Raw genomic sequence first — 19,964 nt, forward strand, 5'->3', positions numbered from 1 at the left:
AATAAAATGTCCACTAAATATTTCGAAAAGTACCTCTGTGTACCTTCACGTCTTAGTAGAATACGTTGTTGGGCTAGTTGGTTCATCTTAGTAAAACATATAAAATAGTGGAACAGAAAGACAAGGGCAAAAAGTATACAGGACATGCGCTAACTTTCAACTAGTTCTATTCAGGAAAATTGAACACATATATATACACACGACAGGCAAAGCAGCACCACATAAAAGTTGATTAATTTTTCACCCGATCACTCAAAAACTGAAATTCATTACAATGAAGAACAATAGAAGTGTCGCTGACACATGCCGTCCCACTTTTTTTGATAAAGAAAGCTTCCAATAGCTTTAGAGCGACCGTCTCTCGGCTTCTTCCTAGTATCCGTATCTGTTGAAGTCGCGGAACACAGCCACACGTGTTGCAATGTATTGGCAAATGCGAGCCATATTTATTTTTACTGATAATGCGTGCTCCCGTGCTCGGTCATTGATGCACCGCCCCGTCTGGCCAATGTATACCTTTCAACAACTCAGTGGGATTTTGTAGACCACACCCACTGTGCAGTCCACGTAAGGGGTGACGTGTTTCTTATCACACGGTGCTTTTGCCTTCTCATCAGAGATGCGGGCGTACAACCCAGCCAACTTCTTTGGGGCAGAGAATACAACGGGAACATCATACTTGCTTGCAACTTTCTTCAGATTGTGGGCAACCTTGTGGATGTACGTAATGACTCCTGGTCTTTTTGTTCTCTGCCTCTTTGGGACCTTTCTTTTCAACCCCTTCATTTTTTGTAGGGCGGTCTCCGCCACAGAAACCAAGACCGAACACGGGAAGCGAGCCAATTCTAGTCTAGAAATTTGATATTTAAAACTAGCATCCGCCTGATGGTCACAAGACTTCAGTAGTGCAGACTCCAGGCACGAAGTTGCAATAGCTCTCTTAACAGTCTTTGAATGAGCTGAATCAAAAGGAAGTAACTCTTTCCGCGCGTGCGAGGTCGATACATCCAGCACACACGTCGTTCATTGATGGTGATGTTAATATCTAAGAACTGCAAATGATTGTTGTCAGGAAGCTCATGAGTACAGTGATGTGATTGCTGCACCAATTGCGCCAAACTGCGCCAAGGGGCTAACCGTGCTACATCCTGCTACATTTTGCCAAAATATGGGTAAACTGCGCCAAGCCTGCGCCAAAGGACCAATTTCGGTCGCCTTTCAAAACCGAAACTAAACTGAGTACCGTGATTGAGCACGCGTGAGGTAGGTGGCGCAAGGGGCCGCCCGACACAAAGTACCCTGCATCAATCGTTCATCCGGTCCGCCCCCCCCCCCCTTGCATGGTTTTTCCTACAGTCTCTCGTTCCGCGCTCTCGCAACTCGTTGTCTCGCTTTTTTTTTTCTTTTTAAGGATAGGCGCGGGAGTTACTTTGTGAGCTGAAGCACTCTTTCCTGAAAGGAACGGCATTGGGAAAGCTATATTTGGTCCCTGCCTGCCAGTCGCCGTGGTCGCGCGACGTCGGTTGTTACCGTCCCCACATCACTGCAGATACGGCGCTTTCTAAACTGAAACGTAAGGTCCGCCCTAATGTTCATCAACATTCCTGTTCTTGTTTAATACACTGCTACAAAAATTCATCTACCTCAAAGACTGCTGTGTAAAAGTATTGATTACTTAGGTTTATCTCGGTAGGCTTTCTTTCGAGAGGGACCCCGGTGTGTGAAAAAATCTGCCGCGAAAGACAGTTGGTGGAGGGAAGTGAGCTAAAGCAAGAAAGGCAATGTCTGCACGCTGAACCTGCACAGCGAGCTTGCTTTTCTCGAGTTCAGTCCTTGCACAAAGTGCTCCAAGAACACTCGAGATGTCTTGCATCGGTGTGCTTAGGTTCTTTTTTTTTTCTGTGTGTATAGACCTTTTCACCCTCCGCCGCATGGGCGCTGCCATCTTGGAATCATGTGATGCGGCCGCCATTAGGTTGCTTCAACTTGTTGCTCCGCTCTCCCGTCCGCGCCTTGGCGGATGCGTTGAATTCGTGTTTTTCGTCGCGTTTCACCGCGTCTCTTGCAAGTTGCCTTACTCCGTAAAGTGTCCTCCATGCAATTGCATTACATCATTATGCGCACAACTTCTGTAGTTGATTTTGTAACACGTTTTGAATATTTTTTACCGTCGGCGTGCGGGATACGTGTGAAAAGGTTTTAGAGGAACAGGAATCAGCGTTAGCACTTGCGCACATTGAATATCGAGAGTTCAAAAACCAATAACTTATGAGAACTTAGGTTTGATTACTAATAAGGGCGGAACATTTGCAATAGGAAACCTAATGTTTTTATATATATGAGTGCGCTTTGGTGTCAAGGAAGGAAAGAAAAACACTCAGCGTAATTAGCCACGTGTTTTTCCTGAAAACATGGTGTTTTGTAGTTCCAACAGATCGAAAACAGTTTCTTTTGATTACACCAGGGAACTTGTGAACAAGGCGCGCGGGAACAAAAATTTAGTTTGAATTATTTTTTATGCTAGGAACAATGGTACCTTAACATTAGGCAACATGTTTGTTCGCAATATCACACCTATATCTGTTTTACGTTCTTAATCGCGTGTGTGATATGAGCATTCGCTTCATCGGTTTATTTAGGAATTCCACGGAATTGTATATCGTGCTTGGTCCCATGTCTATAGTGTTTCAGTTGCTTGAGTCATTTTTAATAGAACCATGCAGTTTCAATTAATTTATTTCAACACAAATATTTGAACTTCCCGCGTAAGAAACTGTCACAGACAGCTTGATAGTGCCTATGATTCACAAAATGGGGCGCCGAAAAGAATCCTTCTGCATAAAAATCACCCGAGTGCAGCCGGTTGTCGACGGCGAATAGGGATTTACTTTCAGTAGCTGGCGACGTCAAAATGTGCAAAGCGCATCGCTTCAAATCAGTGAACAGCTTTCCACACAGGTCCTTGTCTACGTGATTATATGAAACTTTTCTAGTCATTATAAAATGTGTTTCGAGTTGAAGTTAGAAAAGGTTGGTGTACGGAAACCAAACATCGAACAGTAAACTTGTCAGTTCATCTGTTCTTGGTGATTCAGCATATTGTTAATCATGTTGTCGACCTGCTTTTCACTAAGCACTCATGCAATATAGTCTGTTGCAATATAAGATGATCAGTTCAATATCTGACTTGAGCGCGAGCTATCTACCTTGCGTACCGCTCGGTGCACGCACAGCCAAAGCACGGCGGCAGGCAACGAGCGCACGCTGCAGGCGGAGTTTGTCCTGCTCTTTACTTTTTTTTTTTCTTCTTAAAATTAGTGTCCGCGGGTACGGCCGTGGTCAATGGTGCTCCTCCCTGTGCATCAGCGCAGTTGTTTCACCGCCGAACCTGGCCGAAATTAACGATGGAGGGAATCAGACGCATATGGTGTTCATAAAAAAAAGATCGCAATTTAGGCTCGAAACCACTTTGTGGTTTGCCAAGTGGCTCAATACTATTGTTTCATTCGCTGTGTGCTGCTAGAAAGAAATTCATTTCGCGAAATTAATCGAAAGTGGCATGAAACAGCATCACAATCGCTTGCACGTTGAAACCGAAACCGACCAAATTGAAGCAACCTAATGGCGGCGAGTGCGCCAGCGCCCTCTACCCGCCGGTCAGGCAACTACTGAAATGAAAAGGTCTATAGCTTTTGACCTCACCTGCCGGCCTGGCGAGCCCGTGACGCTGAACTTTTTTTTTTTTTTTTTTCGTATGCTGGACAGTTTTATTTTCCCGACAATTTTGGGAACCAGTTGGCGACGGAGCAGAGTGGCATGGTTTTGATCGAACAGCCGTCTCCGCTCGCGCGACAATTTCGCATTGCACTGCAGTAACGTGTTTCATCAGTTAGAGATTGCTTTCATTTATTATATCACTAGGCAACCTAATGCTGCGCTATTTACTGCTAAGCGGTTCAATTTTAAATAAATTTTATTATGTGCAGTTTGGTTCTTATTTACTTATAGCGGATACATATACAGGGTGTCGCAAAAAAAACAAAAAAACTCGGTGTTTTTTTACCGCAAAATTAAACTAGGCATCGCTGAACGCTCATTCTCCGCCCAAAGGTAGCGCTAGAGGTCACAACCAGCTGCCCAAGTTTCATCCCGATCCGATAACTTGATCAAAATTTAAAAGTGATTTTCTGAAACTTTCAATGGGAAAATGGCGGCCGACGGAGTTTTCGAGTACATGGGGCTCTATGGCACCAGAAACCGAAAACGGGCAGAAATGGGCTCCTTTGTCCCATTGAAATTTTCAGACATTCACCTATAACTTTTGAATAAAATATCGGGTCGGGCTGAAACTTTGGCCTCAGATTGTGACCTCTAGCGCTACCTTCGGGCGGAGAATGAGCGTTCGGCGATGTCTAGTTTATTTCTGTGGTGAAAAAACCCTGTAAATGTTTTTGTGACACCCTGTATATGTATCATTTAACTGAAGCATTGTAAAATGTGTCATGTCATAGGCATTTCAGTTAACATGTTGAAAGACTCCCAGGTGGTCTAACTTGACTATGAAGTGTCCTTCGTTTGTCCGGCACTTAAAACAAATATTTTTATTTTTCTAAAAATATCTGCTCCAAAAGCTACTTTTGCTGCTCCAAAAGCCATTTTTGTTGCTCTAAAACACTGCCTTGGCTGCTCCAAAGGCCGCTTTCCCTGCTCCAACACATTGTTTTGGCTGCTCCAAGAGGTGCTCCAAAACGGCTTAGCCCAATCACATCACTGTGAGTAAAAAGTAAACCTTTCCCATGTTGTTTAAAAGCTGACAGAATACTTTTTACTGTATCACAGTGCGTCACAGAGGTGTTAGTTTTTAAAAGTACAAGAAAATAGTCCACATATCTAAAAACCTTTAGAACATTATCGGCGTTTAAAACACGATTCAATTCGCGATCAACAGCGGACAAAAAAATTTTACAAATCACCGGAGCGATGCATGACCCAATACAAATGCCCTTGCACTGGATAAACAGCTTGTCATCGAACGACACAAACTTGCTACTCAGATAAAATTCCAGTAATGCCACGAAGCTGTCCAGAGGAATAACAGAAGCATTCTGGAAAGCCACCACGCCACTTGCTTCGATACACCCGATGACAGTGCGGTACATTTCTTCATGCGGCACTGAATAAAACAAATCCTCTACATCAATAGAAAAAGCGTAACCAACAGAATTTATGAAATTTCACTTTCTTTATCAAAAAAAGTGGGACAGCATGTGTCAGCGACACTTCTATCGTTCTTCATTGTAATGAATTTCAGTTTTTGAGTGATCGGGTAAAATTAATCAACTTTTACGTGGTGCTGCTTTGCCTGTCGTGTGTATATATGTGTTCAATTTTTCTGAATAAAACTAGTTGAAAGTTAGCGCCTGTCCTGTATACTTCTTGTCCTTGTCTTTCTGTTGCGCTATTTAAATGTTTTACTTCACGTCTTAGTTAATGCTCTTTTCTAGAAGTGTTGGAGCATTTATTTCAGGCACCTATCATGCCCTCTCTTCCAATGCCAATATTTATTATTACACCACTGTTCTTTTGGCAATGAGAATTCATTGCTTATATGTGCATGTGTATTTTCACCTTGTTTTTGTATGCAGTTGTGTGCTCTCAAAGAGCACACAGCTGCATAACAAAGAGCTTTCAAATACAAAGTAACTCACAATATGTGTACATTCCACCACAATAACTTCTTTGATAGTGCCTTTCTTTGTTTTGTTGGGTCAGCAGTTTTCTAGTTGTATGCTGAAATTGCAGATCATGCTCAACTACAAAAGAATTATATTTACATATTAGAAAATATTTGCCGGGTCACTCGACGTCGAAATGGCTCACTTGTAGGAGAGCATCACTTGTCATGCGAGATGGGCCGTTCCTGTCTTTTTCTTGCGTCAGTTGTCTTTTTCTTTCTATTACTCCAACTGGTCCTATAACGCTAGAAACCAGCAGTCCAGGGGATGAGGGTGACTGTGACGCAATGGGTGCCCCCCTCCCCCGTCGCAGGCTGGAGCACGCAGATGGTGGTCCCATCGGACATCTACTGGATCTATGCAATCCAGTCGAGCTACTACGTGCACGGCATGTATGCCGTCGTCTACCAGGACATTTGGAGGAAGGACTCGGTGGTGATGCTGCTCCACCACACCCTCACCCTTGTGCTGCTCTGGATGTCCTATGTATTCAGGTGAGTCCTCCTGCCGCCACGGACGCCGAGTGGGTGGTCCTCTCGAGAGGATTTTTTGTAAAACTATCCCTTCTGTGATACTTAGCATTTGCAAAGGACAGGTGTTGGTTTGTGTTTCAGAGATTATGGTTTCGCAAAAAGAGCACATCTGAAGCTCACACCTAACTGCCTTGTTTTGTAACAAAAGAGAGGAGAAAAGGATAGCTTCCTGACGGTGGGCCACAACAATCACTACGAGCCACCGGAGCCGATGCGTTGTTTGGAACGTGCAGGTAGGTGCAGCAAGCAGACAGACAACAGGGTGCGTTGTCTGCTTGCTGTGCCTATTGGGAGGTGGCGCCACAAGTTACATTAATCGCTGACTCGTCTGCAAACTCATCTGCCGCTTACTTTAAGTTTGTTGGTCTAATTTTTACAGAAAGAGGAAGAACAATGCTTTTTAAATTTTGCACGGTGAAGTCCACCACCTAAATCCACATCCAGTAAAACTTAAGCTTTCTATGTGGAGGCGCTGATTTTTCTGGTTCGTTTTATAGGGTAGAAAACACTGTGGCTGCCGTATAAACTTTTAAAAATCTAGCACAATTTGAAAAAAATTTACCGCATCTCCACGTGGTGAATGATGCTGATTGGGACGAAACTCTGGTGGTGCTTGTCTGCGTAGACGCTGAGCCGCAGCATGCCGAGCCCTTCGTTCGTTTTCATCCATGTCAGAAAGAGAATGTGTGGTATGGATGTGTGGTAGGACCGCAGCGCCCTCTAGTCTATAAACATTAGCCAATGCATGCAAAGTTTAACACAATTATATACGCATTTGACCGCAGCGCCCTCTCCTGTATAGACGTTGAGCGGCTACATGCAACGTTTCATCCATGACATCCCCAGCTCTTGAGTTACAACCACATCTCAGAGCCCCCTACTCGTCCCGCAGTCGTGGCCGAGTGGTTAAGACGATGGACTAGAAATGCATTGGGATCTCCCCGGACAGGTTCGAATCCTGTCGACTGCGCAAGCATTTTTTTTTGTTCTACACGAGCACGTGAGCTCACTAACACGAGCACCAGCAAGATCGATGTGAGCACGGACGCAGGACAGACAAGGCTAAACACAAAGGAACTTTGCCCCTAAAAAAAAATTTGTTAATGGCACTTGAGTGGTTTAGAATAATTTAAAGAGGGTATGAGCAGTTAATATTTTCCTGCTGAAACTGGACGATGCACGGACAATTCATTGATGACGTATGGGCCACTGCCAAAGGATGTATTTAGAGAGGTGTGTAGCATTTGGGATAGTTAAGTTTTTTAAGCGGAATGGTTTTATGGGCTAGTTTGAGTGTATAGCGTCGTTAAAGTCGCTATGAAACTGGTTGTCTTCCACCAAACTTTCGAGAAATTGCTTGAGAATTTGATTCAGATTGGGCATCAAACTGAAAGTTCCACATCCTTCCTTCATTACTAAGACTGCCTTAGAGTGAAATCTGAGGATTCCAAACATGTACAAGTTATTCAAAAAAGTAATTAAGTTAAGTTACTGAGTATTGGCCACGAAAGTAATTTGAGTAGAGTAGAAATTACTCAAATGGAAAGTAATTCAGAAAATTACTAATTACCGTAAAAAAGTAGCGAATTCCTTTGAAGTTACTTTGAAATTACTTTTATATGTTTTTTATGGTAAAAAGAAAGTACATAGGTTTTGATCCGTTAGCGAAATTGGGCTAGCCAAATATGGATTGGATTGTTTTTCAAAGAAATGCTTTAATAGCTGGTTCTGCTTTTGCGTGCCTAATTGTTTTTTACTTTTTTGTTTGTTTGGCCAATGATGTACTGCAAATATGTCATTTCTACTTTGAGGTTTATCACTGCGTGAGCTTGAGTTTCATACAGTGTTCGCTTGTTTACAATGTGCGTAAAGTGCATTTAAAAAGTACTTGAAGTAAAGCACAAAGTAAATTAGAGGTTATTCACTTCAAGTAAAGCAGAAAGTACACTGGGTGCAATGTACTTGAACTAAAGTACAAGGTAAATTAGAGGTTATGTACTTCAAGTAAAGCAGTAAGCACACTGGGTGCAATGTAGTTAAAGTAACTTACCATAAATACAATGTATTTCAAGGTGAAGTGCCGGTAGTTTTAACAGAATCTTTCATGATGCCCATTCATTCCGTATGCAGTGTTTTTTAACTGGTGCGCATCGCTTCGGAGGTAAGCGGAGGTGCATCAGTTTTTTACAGAAATGGCAGCAAATATAAAGTCAATCGCCACAGAGCAGTTAATTGTTTTACTCTCGCTGACGAGCTATTTGACACAATCAACTTATAAGCCATTTATTTGTGTCTGTCTTATAGCCGTCATTACTTCATTTAGAGAAATGACCAGATGACGTATTGAAAGAGCGCATTTTCACTCGACGATATGCCATTTTTGTGTTTTAAAATTCGGGGAACGTACATTGAAGTCGGGAGTTTTACTTCCTTCGGAAAGTTCAAGTACATGCCCAGAGATTGTACTTCAAATGAGGTACAAGTTTTCTAAACAGTAGTACTTTAAGTACTATGTATTTAGAGTACTTCCCAACAGTGCTTGTTTATTATTTCTTATATAAAAACGTTGGGGGAATGATTAAGGTTTCTCAAACAATCTTCAATGATTTGAAGATCGTTCTATGTTCTATGTCTTGGGAGGAAAGGCAACGCAAAAAGGTCCCCTTTGCGTTGCCCTTTAGCACGCGATTCTTCGAGCACAGCACAAACTTCGGGAGCACCAGATGAACTTCAGAGCAGGTGCTGCATTTTGTTGCCCCCTTTGAGTGAGGATGCAGTGTGTGCACCCCCTGTAGTGGGTGAGAGTTTCCACGTTGGGGAGAAGCGGGAACCAGCCCTTTCTTCGAATGGGTCAAGTCTCCTTGAGCTTCGGGACACAAAGAAACACAAGTCTTCGGCGTTAATCCCGCAGTTACTCGGCCTCTCTTGCGTCGTGCCTGTTCGCTCCCCGCGCTTCGTGGCAGTGTTGTTGTAGAGGGGGGGGGGGGGGGGGGGGGGGGGGGGGGGGGCTCGGGAAATTTTGGGGGCTTCGGACTGTCCAACCCATTTTCTTCCTCCACCCTTTCCTACGCCACATGCTCCCCCTCTTTTCAATTATCAGCTGATCCTCCAATATCTTATCTCCTTTGCACAGGAATGTTTGTTGATAGGCAAATCAAGCGCTAAAATTCGAAAGTTATTTGTAATTTGAGTAGAAGTTACTCGTAAAATGTAATTAAAGTAAACTACTAACTACCCAAAAAAAGATGTAATTGAAAGTTACTAAACTACTCAGAAAAGTAGTTAAACTACAGTAACTTGAGTAGAGTAGTTGAACTACGTACAAGTCTGGAGGATTCTGTGATGCCTCTTCATTCATACACTGCAAAAAAACTCCCAAACATTTTCTTGTGCACACCCAGTATGCTACATCGCCGCCAATATTATGCTTGACCTGGACATACTGGGAACAATGCTGATTGAGTGGTATCAGTGAAAGTGCAATTTCTTGAATACACTGCTGGTGCTTAATCTATATTGGAGAGTCTCACAATTTGTTCTATTGTGAATGCTTCAGTGGAATTTCTAAACAATATTGTGTGTGCTTTCAATATTTTCAACCATAATTTTTTTCTATACCAATAAAGGCCAAACTCCATCAAGTGAATATGCGCTGAAAAACTGCCGTAGCTCGCCCAATGGCCCATTGTGTTGCTGCACAACAGCCATTGTGCTGACGCCAAGTGCACAGGGGACGGTGCCTGGCGAAATTGATCGCTTGTTGCTAGAGCATTCGTTCTTGGTTTCCAGCCTTAAAGTTTTCTCTGTAGACAGTTGCTTCCCAAAACCAAAAGCCAACTTGCTCCAAAACAATTTAAAAAGGAAGCCCCCATTTCGTCTAGGTTTGAAGTCACATGACATTTATTGATTAATGAATACTGCCTGTCTGTGCGTCTTGTTTCTGTATGGTGTGGCCCTTGCCCACTGTTGATTATTTGAATGGCAGGGACACAGGCGCATTTGCATTGCTTGCCAGCAGAGAAATTTCCTTGAGCCGAGTACTTGTCACAGCCGACTGCAGTGTTATGCGCAGTTCCTCTGGGTGTGAACGTGTGAAAATCAAAAGCGGTCTTCCCTTTGCGCATTTTTGCAATTGTCTGCAGCTAGGCTCTTTGTGCGTGCGAGATTTCTTTTTATATTTTATGCTTGTCTGATACTCAAAGGGACGGGTCTCAAAAGCAAAGCTATGCAAGTTGCTTTTGAGACCCTTGAATGGTTCCGCTAGCATAGCAGAAAATGGGCTGTAACTGGATTAGGGTGCTTTTCCTTAAAAACGGCAGCACGGCTCTGTGAACACGATTTGTGAAAACAGTTGTGTCACGTGATATGATCTCATAATGTTGATGACCTTACGGTGTTGGAGTGGCTTCCATGTTGCTTTTTCATGTTCGCATCTTTTTGTTGCTTTTTGAGTCTATCTTTTTGCCTGTCCTATAGCATGTTCTACTTTGGTAATAATTTGCGATAGGTCTAGCAGCATTTGGCACCTCTGTACGGGCGGACCATGCGGCCTTCGATAATTACGTCGGCAACCCGCAGGTCGCAGTGGTACACGTGTGAATCCGCACGATTGTATTGAGCAGCAGCTTACGCCACCGAGCCAATAATGACGACGGCAGTGAAAGACATAATGACTGCGAGCCTGTACCCCTGTCAGCTGGGTGGAACGAGCACTAAATTCCAGTTTTTTTTATTTTCGATGGTATGGGTAGGGTTTCGTGTTTTCAGAGTTTATTTTTTGTCAGATTCGAAGGGTGTTTTTCGCAGTTCCTTTTTTTTCCGAAAATTTGGAGTTGATAGGAGGTTATTTTTGTTAGATTCGCTATTCTTCGAAATTATGGGTTTAATTTCGCGGTGTGTCCTAGTTTTAAAAAAATAAATAATATCCGGGTGTAAACGTGCGCTGCATTCAAAAGAATGAGCTCGTATTAAATAATATTCTTGAGCTAGATTTGACGCTGGCACCCTTGCCATTGGCAGTACTATTCTGTCTCGCGACAAAACTCCCAAACAAGTGTTGCTTCGATAAACATTGACACCTAAAAATTATTAAACTCCCAAAGGTAGTCTCCATCAGCTGGGAAGCTTATTTTTGACCCCACCCTATTCAATTGCGCTATCCCGCGGCTCCAGGGGGTGGAGTGGTAAATTAATCTACAGCACGTAATCTAACGCTTTTAAGATACTTTAGATGGCCCACAAAAATCGGTTTCTCATTGTATTGCGCTGCTATTTACTACAAAGGTGCAAGTAGATGGCAAAACTTTACGGTAGAAAAAACAAAAAAATCAAGGAATTATATTGCATTTCTTGAAAGAAAACAAACAGAAATCTGTTCTGGGCAATCTATGCAGCCACTCCGCAGACAATCCACGCATAGTGAGAAGTGCTGCCAATGGGTGGCGTACACCACGTCGAGGGAGCTTTCTATACTAGATGGTGCAAGCTACCACCCGTCATAAAGGGTGCAGCCATCAGCATCCATCCAGGACAGAGAGCTTATATTACAGAGAGTTTCCAACTGCTCAATTCGGGTCACTTGGTTCATGGCAGCTCGCATTTTCAATACGAGCTGCGAGGATGTGACGAAAGCGTCGACCGTCTGCAAATGTTTCCACCTTTCCTCCTGCTTTCCTCCTCGCCACGTGAAAACGCAGCGCAGGCGCACTTGCGACCGATCGCCACAGGAGGCGTTCGCCATTAAATTGCAAATGCTTCCCACGGTTTGAGGTGGACCCTCTCTTCAATCTAGGCTCTCTAGAAGTGCCGGCCGATTCGAGTTCTTTTGCGGGTTCGTCTGCTACCATAACACAAATCGGTCGGCGCTCCCTCGACGCAGCTACCGTCAGCGCTTCTCAGTAGGATGCATCGTCTGCAAAGTGGCGGCATAGATTGTCCAGAATAGGTTTCTGTTAATCGGGATGTCTAAAACGCCAGACTGTGGTGAGGAAAAAAATATAGGAAACTTTGAAATAGCAGAAAAAGGTAAGGAAGAAGACGTCTCAAACGCAGCTGAATCGTTTATTTTCTCTCGCTTCATATATACCCCCAGTACACACCAACAACTTTCCCAGACGTACACTTAGTTCACAATGCACCGATTGGACTTGGATACATACAAATCAGTCACTGAATGACCTCTTAGAGATGTCCACATACTCATTCTTGATGCATATTTAAAAAGTGCAACGAGGCATGGACAAGGAAGATAGACAAGGACAAAGCGCTAACTTACAACTGAACTTTACTTCCAAAGTCACCTACTATACATTGCCGGTTTTCTGTTCACACTGGTTGTATATATGCTAAACCCGTTTTCACCTCAAGAACTGTAGTAAAAAAAGTCAGACTCTTAGCAGTGTATTACTTATTTCCCCCCTTTACGTGAAGAATTAAGATATATGTAAGTGAATTCTAGATTAGATATGTTACCTTATCAACACATACAGGTTCCAAGGCCAGTAAGTGATTTCTAGATTAGGTATGTTACCTTATCAACAGGTACATGTTTCAAATGCCAATAGCATTGCTTTTTCCTCCTCAACCAAATCTCCTAAGAACTACTTTGCCTCACTTATGAACAATGCGTGAAAATTGCTTTTTTCTTGAGGTGAAAACAGGTATAGGTAACTACAGAAATTAAGTTTAGCTCTAAGTTAGCACTGTGTCTTTGCCTGTATTCCTTGTCCATGTCTCATTGTGCTTTTTAAATATCATGGATCACCAACTGGCCCAACTTTCCAACCTTGTCATCCTCGACACAGTCATCACCAACTTCCCTCCTAGACACATCCTTTGTTCAAAATGCTGTCATTGACCTTTTATTCGCTAAGCGTTAAGACCATTCGTTCACATTGCACAGAAAGAACTTTTATACACATCCAACCGATTCACCTCCAAAATTTTCTTTTAGTCACACGTTTCGATCACAATGCCCATTTCTTTTTCTTTTGAATGAGGTAAGTTTATTTTTTATTTTTTTCACTGTAAACTTCCATCGCCTACTTGCCCCTCTGTAGTAAATCTCAGTGCGATACACTAAGAAACCAATTTTTGCGGGCCGTCTAAAGTGCCTTAAAGGGATGCTGAACCGAAATTTGGAGCTCACAAAACAAGGGTGGAGCAGTTGGCTGGGCGCTGCCTAACCCAAAAACATCACTAACACAGCGATATCTCTAATCGATGGCCATATTTTTGGAAAAGAAATGCGCGATTGAACACGGCTGATAAAGCAAACGAATACATAAGAGGGCGTGATTCTAGTTCCCTCTCCTCTTTGCTTTGTCTCCTCGAGCAGGTGAAGTGAAGCAAGGAGGAGAGAAGCGAGCCCGCTTCCCCTCGTTCTCAACTGTTCCAGGAGGATTGTAACGTCGTAGTCCTTGCTTGATCACGCCCTTCTTTTCCAAAAATACGGCCATTGTTTAAGATATTGATGCATGAGTGATGTTTTGGAGTTTGTAGCTTCCCGTTCAACACTTAGGCGGCTTTATTTTGCGAAATTCAAATTACGCTTCAGCATCCCTTTAAAGAACCACTGAAAAGAAAAAAAATGCTTTTTTAAATAGTCTGGGAGGGACATGCGCATCAAAAATCAAATTTACGGTAAAAAAAAAATTTTTTTGGAGAACTATTGACGGCACGCGACGCGATTTAGTTAGTAGTCCCCTCGTTTGCACTTGTTTCCTCTCTCAGTTTTCGGGCTCATGGAGGAGAGGTGGATCGGCTTGGCCATCACGTTGAGGTGGAGGGAGTGTATGAACACGTCCTTGAGGTGGAAAGAGTGTACGGCCATTCCGTGACGTCATGGACTTTGCACGCGGAATTTGAAATAAATCTCGCGCCGTCAATATTACTCTTAAATTTTTTTGTTGTGTAAAATTCATTTTTCGACGTGTGTCCCAATTAGACTGTTTAAAAAAAAAAACAATATTTTTTCGTTTCAGTGGTTCTTTAAGGGCACAGGGTAAGGATAAATTAAAAAGAAATCTGTTCTAGCTTTTTTTGCAATTTGAAAAGTTTATTTCTTTCTGCACATTTTTTATTGTCACACTTTTCTTAGAAAGTTATATTTCGGGCTGAAAAACACTTCTTACGAAAGCAAGAAGCGGGTGGTTGCACCCTCTTTCAAGATACATTCCTTGCTTTTCAATAAATTTTTCTACAAAAAAAAAAAAAATAATAACTCCAAATTTAAAAGCATATTTGGAACGAGCTACACTGTAGAAAGGATCTTGCATCTATTGCAAAGCTTTTTTTTAACCTAGACAATCCCAAGAGGTTATGCACGTTTTTTCCATGTGCATACTTTCAAGCTCCTGTGTTTTTGAACGACTGAATGACGACATTGGATGCTCTTCTTTCATTCAGTGATGGAAGCATTGCACAGGCCAATGTTTTGAAGTCTTGTGGATTGAACCCTGGGTGGATGCCATCAAGTGTCTGAAGGAAGTTGAAGTTACTCGAATATACATTGCTGACCGAACAACATGGCAGGTCACAAAAGAGGCCTGGCAAGCAAGGCAAAAAGTGAAGACATGACTCTAACAATGACTACTGAGCTGGCGGCTATTAAATAAATGACTCTGAGGGTGTTGGTGCCAATAGCAATTTGTTAATCACCTGCCTCTAAACTTGATTATCTTGAAATAGTGCTTTTAGTACACAGGTGTCATTTACTTAACCTGCCAATATGGAGCGTTGATTTTTTACTCCTGCCATTTACATAGGTGTTGAAAAGTACTGAGCTAGAAAGAAAAATATGCACCTAGCAGTTTTATGCTAGATATGCGTTAATAAAAGATAAAATTTCATTAGTAGAAAAAGAAAATTGATAAGAAATGTAATTTTGAATTGGTTTTATTAATTCTAGTTCAGCAAAAAAAGCACGAAATTTGTTAGGTATTTCGGACCTTAAAGAGGAACTGTGACCTGCCCGATAGAAAGAGTGCATATTCACGATTGATGTTTTGGACAGCTTGAAGTCCGAAAGTAAAATTTTTCGGACAAAATCGTTGCGAGCGATCAGTGGGAACCACCACCGAGAAGCGGCCATTTTGGATTCTATGTTGGCTGTACATGGATTGGCGTGGTTTGGCAGCGCTACTTGAATACTGTTGCGTTCTACTGCTAGGTGACACTGTACAACTTCTTTCTCAATCTCTGCACGTCATTATCATCATCATTGTTGTTACCATTTTGCTTTGTTCAATTGCCATTGCAATCATGGACTTGTGCCTCTCACCTCGATCTCGTCTCGGTGAATTGTGTTTTCGGACTATGCTGGTTTGGACGTCATTGCCCCATCTGTTCTTCCGCCGCCGCAATGTGTCGCTAAGAAACGCAGGAAGCACTCGACCATAGCATTAGAAAAGAAGGCAGCGATTCTCAAACTAATAGAAAGTTGCCGAACGCAAACGGAGGCGTAACGTGAAACGAGCCGCGCAGGAGTAACCTTAAGCAAGGCTCTACGGCTTTTTTAAGCCAGTTTTTTTAATCTGCTGATTTTTCGGGCTGCTCTATTATTCGGATGTTTTTTCGGTCCTTGTAAAGTCCGAAAAATCGGTCAGTGACTGTATATGACAGAAATACTCCTATTAATTACAGAGAAAAATGTTCCTCTACATGGCCTAAAATGCATGGGCTGTATAGGACTTACCCTCTCTCTGCCCTTAAAGGGGGGGGGGGGGTGCAACAATATTAAAATTAAAAGAGTTTGCGTCTCGTCCTTTTTACGTTGTTTATCGTGTCTCAAAGGATAGAGAAAACATCTAATCTATTAAAAAATGTTGCGATTAAGCTGCATAAACGTAAAGCAAAAGTCCAACTTTTTCCCCCACCTGCAGCCGCGAGTGGCAGCCGAAGGAAGTACGGCGAAAAGCTTACGTGACGTCGCTCGGCTCTAAGCTGCAGCATACTGCCCGCTAATGTCAGCAGGGAGAGGGAGAAGTGCCCTTCGATAGAGCACACGGGAAGCTACACGGCACCCCGAATTACGTCACTAGGAGGGGGACCAGGTGTGACTTTTTAGACTGGGAGTGAGTTGAGGGGTGCTTGAAATGCCAATATTTATCTTTTTTGTACACAACAACTAGGACATGCAGGTGAAATTGGTTTTCTGTTCTTTACTCCAGAAGGGTGTCAGAGGGCAACTTCCACAAATTTTTGACCGAAGCCCGGAAATCGTTGCACCTCCCCTTTAAAAGCCTTAGTTTACATGCTGTAGGACAGTGGTTCTCAACCATCGATGTTTTGCGGACCTCTTGTGGACCAGCGGAGATGATGGAGGACCCCGTTCGGGGTGAGGGGAGGGAGAATGTATAAGTTGAATCTAATAATGACATTATAAATGGATTTAGCTAAAAGCTAGTGTGAAGTAGACTTCTCTTATTGAAATACAGACGAAAAAACTAGCCCGTAATTGTAAAAAAATCTTTTTCGATCGGAAGAAAATACAACTTTTATTGCCGGGCTTTACAGATGAGGCAGGGCTTCGCGGACCCCCAGAATGCCTTCGCGGACCCCTTAGGGTCCGCGGACCCCCATTTGAGAACCACTGCTGTAGGAACTTCAACACCCCCCCCCCCCTACCCCCTTTTTCCCCCCCCCTATGAAATATCTTTGGTACATTGCTTTCACTGTTACAAAAACACGACCCATTCTTCCTCTGAGAAGCTTATATAATATAGTTTCAACTATAAACCAGAACAGTGATTTTTATCCTGACTGAGATGTGCAATGCCTTGTTCTTCTGAATGAACAAAATGGTAAAGCATCACTTGTCAGTGATCCGAGATTTGAAAGGGAACTGGGTTGGCATTTTCTAAAAACTATTGACCTTCTGTGCTGACCAAACTTAAATTGTATATTATACCATCTTTTTTCTTTTTTTGTATTGGAACATTGAAATTTGGAGTTTGTCAGAAGTCTGAATTCGCAAAAAATTTACCGGCGGGTGTTTGGTGGAGTTTTTCAGATTTATCCGAAAACACGGAATCCTAAGTATGGGTTATCATTCTGGCAGACACCACAGGAAGCAGTAGAAAAGGCAATTGGCAAGTGGGATTACAATAATATGGGACAGGTACGCAACAAACTAGCTTACTTTAGCCATTATTAAATATATTAGCTGTGAGAAGTATCTAAACAGATTTTCACTTCTGTTTTTTTTTAATTTTATGCTTCCTCATTTAAGCAGGATGTACTGATGTATGACATGGGAAATATGAAATCTTGGAAACTCGCTTGTCGACTTAGGTCTTGGACTCCTCATTTTGCTGTTGCATTTGTTCCTAAGCTTCTACTGCGGTAAAATGAAGTGCACCCGTGGGAGGCATGGCATATCATTTTTTTTTAATCTACCAGTTCAGGGGTTTAACATACTTTTTTTAGCTGAGTGTGGAAGCTGGTGGGGGGAGGGGGGGGGGGGGGTGTTGTAGTTGTCAGATATAACACGATTTAGGCAGGGTGGAGGATGTTGCAACATGTATTACCAAACAGATATTTAGCCAGAAAGGCGGGATGGCAATCTTTGGGGGAGGAGAGAGTATGTTCGTTTGTGGATTTTACAGTATTTGAAGTATGATTCTACCTGCATAACTTTTGTCTCAGAAATTTTTTTATTATTACGTTTTTGCACACAAGGGTAGATTAAAAAAAAAAAAAAAAAATAAACTGTACTCCCCAGAAGCATTTATTTCCTAACCTGTTTTAAGTTTTGCGTACCAAGGTGCAGTAGTAATTGTTGCCGATAAGCCATTGTTTTGGGCGTGATACATATTTTGTGATTTCAGTTCTACAGTGCCTGACTGTGCCTTGCGCTTTCCTCCTCCTTACAAGGTGCCACAACATCGGAGTGTTGGTGCTTGTGCTGCACGACCTCTCGGACATCCTGCTCGAGTTTTCCAAGCTGAACGTGTACCTCAAGGTGCGAGGGGGAAAGTTGCACTCCATACACGACCACATGGCCACGGTGGCATTTGCCTGCTTTGCCATCACCTGGTGAGTATGCACATATTCCGTTCTTCTTTCATCTGCATAATCATTGACTTCACCAACAGCAGGAGTTTGAGTGCAAAGGTGCCTTCAAGCTGTGCATACAGGGAAAGACACATAGAGATACTGTGTGTAATTATGTGCTGACCAACGTCGGGGTTTGTCCAATCTCTTGGAGGCTCTTTTCTCTTGGAGGCTCTTTAGTTTGGTCGTCTATGGCAATGCCACCTCCAGGCGTTGCCTCGCTTAGTTTTCCCGGTGACGCAGAGGAGACGAGCTCTCTCGGCGGGGTCGTGGCGTTGGAGTCGCTGAACGTCGTGGCGATGGTGGGCGTGATTCACGGTGGAGAGACGGCACTGAAGAGGGCGAGCGTCGGAGGTACTCCTCAATGTCACGAGGGCGTTCGCCGTACCTCGGGCATAAGTCGTTAGGATGGAAACCATACAGCCCAAGTCGACGGTAGGGGCAGCCGTGGTAGATGTGGACGGCTTCCCCGCAGTGGTAGCAGAGCGGGCGTCGGTCGGCCGTTCGCCACACGTCGGTCTTTCTCGTCGAGGGTCGCTCCGGGCAGACGGAGTTGGCTTGTTCCTCCTGACGCTGAGAATACCGCGACGCTTGGGCGTCTCTTCGGGGTGAACCGGGGCCTGGCGGGGAGCTTGCGGCGGTCGTCGGGCCACGGAGGCGTAGCTCAACGTCGGTTCTTCTGGCATCGTCACGTTGATGGGAATTGCAGGTTGTACCGCCTGTTTGACTTCCCCGCGTACAACCTCGGCGATGAAGAGTGTTGCCGGACGACTCGAGGCTGGCAGCAACCTGCTGAGTTCCTTCCGGACAATGTCTTGGATAATTTCGCGGATGTCCAGGGTTACGGGGAAAATTTCGCCGCTAAGCAGGGTGGATGCAGTGACACCTGGATGTCGTTGGCAGTGGAAAGAGCATGGTCGGAGGGTGCGCTCGATGTTGATCGCCTCCGTGACGAAGGCTTCGACGGCAGTCGGCGGGTTATGGACAGGGCCTCCAAAGATGTTATCCCTCACACCTCGTATCAGGATCCGCAACTTCTTTTCTTTGGTGGCTTGAGAATCGGCGTGAGCGATTAGGTGCAGAACATCCTCGACAAATTTGATGATGGTCTTGTGTGCACCCTGGATCCTCATTCAAAGAAGGTCCTCGGCCCTCTCCCGTCGATACTGGTTGGTGAAAGTCTGTCGCAACTCGTCCTTGCAGGCGGTCCACGAGATAAACAAAGTCTCGCGATTTTCGAACCAGTTCCTGGCCGTTCCTTCGAGCGCTAAGTAAAGATTTTGCAGGCGCTGTTTGTCCGCCCATCGGTTGTGCTGGGCCACTTGCTCGCACTGTTGTAGCCAGTCCTCGATGTCTTCATAAGGCTCACCACGGAAGGTTGCGGGCTTATGGGCAGTGAGGGGTAGGACAACGACGAGCGGGGTGGTCATTGTCGGTGTCTTCTTCCTCCGGTTCTCGGGCAAGAGACCCAATTCGGGGGACTGACCTCTAGTACGACGGCTTCTTCGGGCTTCAGCGTCTTTGGCGAAGGGTAGCCTTCCGGGGCTGAGCACGTCGCTTCTTCGGGATGTCTTCGGAGGGGTACGCTCCACAGAATGCCACAAATGAGATGATAACTGAAGGAACTAAATGTTTAATGGGG

General features: G+C 43.8%; 1 protein-coding gene across 1 annotated transcript in view; it reads left to right on the forward strand.

Moving 5' to 3' along the window:
- LOC8030963 (ceramide synthase 1) overlaps nt 1-19,964 on the forward strand; it is a 74,796-nt gene that overhangs the window by 17,105 nt on the left and 37,727 nt on the right. Inside the window, exons 3-4 of the mRNA XM_002403800.5 lie at nt 6,049-6,229; nt 18,143-18,304. Coding sequence (XP_002403844.2) covers nt 6,049-6,229; nt 18,143-18,304 — 343 coding nt within the window. The remainder of the gene's footprint in view (nt 1-6,048; nt 6,230-18,142; nt 18,305-19,964) is intronic.

The sequence above is a fragment of the Ixodes scapularis genome, unplaced genomic scaffold (assembly GCF_016920785.2).
Source record: "Ixodes scapularis isolate PalLabHiFi unplaced genomic scaffold, ASM1692078v2 PGA_scaffold0__279_contigs__length_252992795, whole genome shotgun sequence".
In the NCBI taxonomy this organism is placed as follows: Eukaryota; Metazoa; Arthropoda; class Arachnida; order Ixodida; family Ixodidae; genus Ixodes; species Ixodes scapularis.